The sequence below is a fragment of the Pangasianodon hypophthalmus genome, chromosome 2, assembly GCF_027358585.1.
Source record: "Pangasianodon hypophthalmus isolate fPanHyp1 chromosome 2, fPanHyp1.pri, whole genome shotgun sequence".
NCBI classification, from domain to species: domain Eukaryota; kingdom Metazoa; phylum Chordata; class Actinopteri; order Siluriformes; family Pangasiidae; genus Pangasianodon; species Pangasianodon hypophthalmus.
In genome coordinates, this window is record NC_069711.1 from 25624887 (window position 1) to 25630906 (window position 6020).

The following is a 6020-nucleotide window of genomic DNA, read 5'->3' on the forward strand; positions in this document are numbered from 1 at the left end:
GTCTGAAGCTCCATCTTCTTTCTAGTCATTAATTCCCATTTCTCTCTTTCCACATCCAATCCATCACCAAAGTTTTCACAGATATCCCCCTTTTTACAGTTCCACAATCACTCCTGGCATTTAATTGAGGGTTTGGTCTCAAAATCAGATGGATGCATAGATGACGAGATAGATGGAGAGATAGATGGGCAGAAAGACTGATGGGAGAGACATGTCAACCAGCAATGCTAGTTTTCTACATTCTCTGAGGGGGGGAAAAAGAGTTGTTTGGATTAGCATCGTAGATGAATATGGATACATTATTCTGATCGAACAAATGAACAGATACAAATACAGATAAACAAAAAGTCATGTGAGCAGGTGGTTTTTACTTTCATGCGAGCAAGCGATTAGATATGAAGCTCACAGGACAAACAAACAGCACACTCATTAACATGAGAGTAAGTCACTGTACAATGCATTTACAAGATTTATTCATTCATCTTTAGTAACTGCCTGATCAGGGTCATGAAAATGTTCAGGTAAATTAGACTACTACTTTATTTACATTTTTGGAAATGGAGATAAATTCATTAGAAAAAATCATGGGTACAAACATTGCTTTACAACTAACAAAGTTAAACTTTGTTGTTGTTGAGACCAATTATGAACTCAAGTGATGTAGCTGAGGGTGAGGAACTGTCAGAACTAGACAGACAGATGCAGATACAGATAGTGGCATTGTTTTAGACCTCTACTTTAGATAGTTCACTAATCAGGATCTATCCAGAAATTTATAAAAGCCAAGTTAGCAATGTGAGTCACTGGGTGTGTTTAACCCGCTGCATAAGCCTGTCATCCTAACAGTAGAGCTTTTCAAAAACAGGCAAAATGAGAGGGAAAACAAAAGATGGGGAAAAGAGGGAAAGAGCAAATGACTGCTCAAATTCATGGCTTGATTCATTAAGAGCAAAGTGGAATGGAGGCAAAGCCAGGAAATAAAGTGAAACTGTAATGAGACTGAAGATGAGAGCAAAGTGGAGAACAAGGAGTGTGGGGGGGGGGGAAGAGAGATAACGAATGTTCGAGTGATTTGTCTCTTCGCAGCAGAGCGAACAGCAGGCCCAGTTCTCTCATAAAGATAATGCAGGATGGCACATTAAAGAGGGCAGAATTAGCTGGACTGGCCAGAACACTAGCTCCCTCACACACTCCTCTCAACACACACTCGGCTCGCTGCATAAATTATGGATGATAATTATCTCAGTGTGGGTTACTGCCTGCGATAACAATATATCCTTAAGCAGAGGAAGAGAAGAGAAAGCTCAGGCTTTTCACTAAAATGTCACCGGAGTGTTTTTACCTCAGCCCGAGAGAAGGCTTGTTGAAAATTGTATAGCTCTCACATCGTATTCCAGAAGAGATGGAAGTGGAAAGGGGCTTCTAATGAGAGGGGAGTAGGTGACATACATAAGGCATAGCTGTTCAGATTTTCGTGCTAGTCTATGTTGCTGTATGTACCATTTGGGAGCCAGAAGTGGTTTTATGTAAGTTCAAGTCTTTACAGCATGGGCCAGCCGAGAAGAGGGATTTTTGCCCACTGATTAACTGATACAGTTTACACATGAATTGTGGACCAGCAATCCATCAGTAAACACAGACAAGAATAGTTGCAAGGAACCATATTATTTTTTTTCCATCCTTATTCTGACAAATATCTCCTATTAAAGCATAAATTAGTCCCATGCCCTGTGCTTAATTGGATTGTTCACCAGTTGGACTTTGAACTCCATACAAAGAGATGAAAACTGTTCTGTTGTGCCTTTCGGGAGCTCTTCGTTCATGTATACACTCCAGGGCAAAAAAAAAAAAGGGCCAAGCTCAAAATGGCAAAATATTAAGCTTTTAATGGTCTTAACTGGTCTGCTTTGGATTGAGCCTTAGATGGAGATGATGGGAACTGGTTTGCCCTGTGCTGGGTTGGATTCAGTCGGTTTGGATTTGGTTTGGCTTAGTGGGTTTGTGCAAAATTGGTTTGGATTGAGTGGGTTTGGGCAAAGATCACATGGAAGCCTCAACTGCTCAGTTTTATCCTATCTCAATTCTACATCATTTTGGATAAAAGCATCAGCTAAATGAACAAACGTAGTCAATTTGGATTGAGTGGGTTTGGCCTGTGTCAGTTTGTGCAGAGCTGGGTTGGATTGAGTGGGTTTGGCCTGTGTCGGTTTGGGCAGAGCTGGGTTGGATTGAGTGGGTTTGGCCTGTGTCGGTTTGGGCAGAGTTGGGTTGGATTGAGTGGGTTTGGCCTGTGTCGGTTTGGGCAGAGCTGGGTTGGATTGAGTGGGTTTGGCCTGTGTCGGTTTGAGCAGTATTGGGTTGGATTGAGTGGGTTTGGCCTGTGTCGGTTTGGGCAGAGTTGGGTTGGATTGAGTGGGTTTGGCCTGTGTTGGTTTGGGCAGAGTTGGGTTGGATTGAGTGGGTTTGGCCTGTGTCGGTTTGGGCAGAGCTGGGTTGGATTGAGTGGGTTTGGCCTGTGTCGGTTTGGGCAGAGTTGGGTTGGATTGAGTGGGTTTTGCCTGTGTCGGTTTGAGCAGAGTTGGGTTGGATTGAGTGGGTTTGGCCTGTGTCGGTTTGGGCAGAGTTGGGTTGGATTGAGTGGGTTTGGCCTGTGTCGGTTTGAGCAGAGTTGGGTTGGATTGAGTGGGTTTGGCCTGTGTCGGTTTGAGCAGAGTTGGGTTGGATTGAGTGGGTTTGGCCTGTGTCGGCTTGGGCAGAGTTGGGTTGGATTGAGTGGGTTTGGCCTGTGTCGGTTTGAGCAGAGTTGGATTGAGCTGGATTAAGGCAGCTTTAGCTTGGTTGTGGTTCTAAACCAGTGTCTAAAGGATCTGATGGATAGCCTCCATGTCAATCATCTCTGCTCTCCTGTCACACTCACAGTTAGGCCTGCCTGCTGATCCAAAGCTTCATCCGCATACAGCTCACACTCACACACACCTTCCCTCAGTCTACACACAGACATAGAATATATTTCAGTGGGCATGCACACAAACATAGGAGAAACAGAACAGCATGCACAACAGTGCGAAGTTCTGTTTGACTCAGATTTTGCCAGGAGGATAAAACAAAAATCTTTTTTACAGGTTCACAGCCTTCTCCAGCTGAACCAGCAGCTGTGTGTGTGTGTGTGTGTGTGTGTGTGTGTGTGTGTGTGTGTGTGAGAGAGAGAGAGAGAGAGAGAGAGAGAGAAAGAGAGAGAGCGTCCAGCCTGTCAGAATGGAAGACCTAAAGGATTGACAAGTGCTTGTTATGTTGCTTCTTCTTTCACACACCCTGGGTTTCTGCTCGATGGAGCTGATTTCCACAGTGTTATGGGGTTCTGAGAGTATCCCAGTCACACTGGATTTCTTTCTCCTGCCCAAATCAATCTATGTTTTAAACAAGCAAACAAAAACAAAACATTACAGTGTTGTTTCGTGCACTATCCCTGATGATGTGTCTGAGTCTGAGCTCATCGTGGAATCAAGGAATCAATTGTGGAATGAGTATTTGGGAGCAGAATAATAAAGCAGACAGTAAATCCAGTGCATCGTTACTATTTTTCTATTTTTGTCTATTTATTTATTATTTATCGATATGAGTCCCAGGGAGATTTTGTAAAGTGTTCCTGGTCAAAACAGTCCCGTGTGGCAACAGCGAGAGCAAGTATACACCAGAAACGATAGGTGTCAATACTTGACAAAGCTTTTGTTTATGTATGTTTGCTTTGCCTGTTTAGGATAAATTATCATATCATGACATTTATCAAGATACCAGTATGTTTTTATGAGGCATGACATGTGTTATGTTTACACTGCAAAAAAATGATATCTTGGCTAGTGAAAATATCTTAAGTAAAGGTGAATTTATATAATTCTGTTTATTATATTATGAAACAAACTCATTTTTAATGATTTTAACATTTCATATTAACATGTATATAAACGCTGAAAGAATTCTTAAACATATTTCTAGTTATTTTTGCTAATTCTAAGACTGAAATTGTCTTGTTCTTTTGGCAAGGCGATTAAAGGTGAATTTATATAATTCTGTTTATTACATTATTATATTATGAAACAAACTTATTTTTAATGATCTTAAAACTTCATATTAATATGTATGTAAATGCTGAAAAATACTTAAGCATATTTCTAATTATTTTGGCAGATAATTTGGCTTATTTCAAGCATTAATAATAATAATAATAATAATAATAATAAGCCAATAGAACAATAAATATTTTCTATTTTCAAAGCTTGAAATCAGTTTTTAAAAAAGTCTACAAATAGACTTATTGTTCAAGATATCATTTTTGCAACATAGATACAATAGCACCACATTAAAAAAACTATTTTCAATGTTTTTTAGTGTCTAATATGTAAGGAATAAAAGACTTGGGGGTGCAGTTCTAGGAAAATAATCAACGATGAAGTGGTGTGGTGCGGCTCAGCATGAAGCGGAGTTACTGTTACCACCTCAAATTTATGATTTTCCTATAACAGCACTTCCTGATGTGTTTTATTTCTCTCATACCACAGCAATTTGCCAACAATTACATTTTTTTATTTATTAATGGACAACATGTTTAACTTTTTACCTCTTTCCTGTGTCAGGAGAATTAAAGTTTAAGCTTCTGATGGTTACGGTATATAATATATTTCATATAAACAACTACTCCATTAACCCCTTATCTATCTGGTTAGGCCAGAATTACTCCTAATCTGATTTGCAATTACCATTTTTTTTCACAAGCAATTTATTCACACAAACACTATTTTGAAAAATAGCAGTTAATATTTAATAAGTTAATATTTGTAGACAGTTCTGTGAGGAATGTTTTCATTGTGATGAAGTGGTACCTGCTACAAACCCCTTTACATCACCGGTCCTTCATTCAGACCAGATAACAGATGGAGTGGTTTAAAATGTGTATGGTGTGTGTGTGAGCGTGAGTTGAGTGTGTGAGGAGTGTAAAGGACTTCTCCCAACGAGAACAAAGTGTGTGTGATGAACAGAAACCCCCTGAAGTCCTCCTCTGCTCTACTTAATCCCTCCATTAGAGACTCTTTCATCACACACACTTCAGGAGTGTCAGGCTGACAGAGGCCTGCTTAAACCACTGCACCACACACACACACACACACACACACACACACACAGTCTCTCTCAGTCATTCAGCATTTGCAATCTCTCTCCTCTCTCACACTCGCACACGCACACACATTCTAATGTCTCATTCTGTCCTTCATTCTCTATCCATTTGTTTCCTCTGTTACTATCACACACTCTCATTCTCTCCCCATTCACTCCTCCCTCTTTCTCTCTCACACACATACACTCCATCCTTTCTTTTTTCCTTCTCATTCCATGTCTCTTTCTCTCACACACACAGTGTGATGGCTGTCTCCTTCGCCCTCCTGCAGCAGTGTGTGATGTGTCTGTGTGCTGTAGTGCACATGCTTGAGTTCAGTGTGAGTGTCAGTGCTGTTCTCTTCAGGAAGTCACACCAGATCGTAGAGAGGTAGAGAGAGGTGGAGAGAGGTAGCGAGATGTAGAGCCAAATGAGCAGCGCGACAGCTTTCAGCTTCTTTACATGAAATCATCCGAAAGTGTGTCGGTGTGGAAGCAGCTCTCATAAAACACACATCACACATCACGTCATACGCATGTAAATATGATTTTTTAACATGTTTTGAGTTGACACATGGCTCATCTGCAGCATGTGAATAATCTCATGATTCAAGTGTCAAATTTATACATGGGATTTTCAGACATGTCACATGTTATAGTTCACACATTTACTCATGTCGTGATTTTTTTTACACATGATTCATTTATTTTCATGGATTCGTTTTTCACATGTGGTTTCATTTTTCAGACATGATTTTCTCTGATGAGAAAGAAAGAAAGAAAGCAAGAAAGAAAAAACCTTCTTTAGGAAGCAAAAAAATGTTTCTTCTGTGGTATTTTTTTAAAACGTGTGGAGTTTAATTAGGGTTGTG

General features: G+C 40.2%; 1 protein-coding gene across 1 annotated transcript; it reads right to left on the reverse strand.

The window, feature by feature from the left end:
- Positions 1-2072: 2072 nt before the first annotated feature.
- Positions 2073-3494, reverse strand: LOC128317253 (salivary glue protein Sgs-3-like). The gene is made up of 3 exons (XM_053228475.1): positions 3445-3494; positions 2918-2987; positions 2073-2783 (listed from the first exon to the last, which is right to left on the reverse strand). The coding sequence occupies exons 1-3, from the start codon at positions 3492-3494 to the stop codon at positions 2073-2075; spliced, it is 831 nt and encodes a 276-aa protein (XP_053084450.1).
- Positions 3495-6020: the final 2526 nt, after the last annotated feature.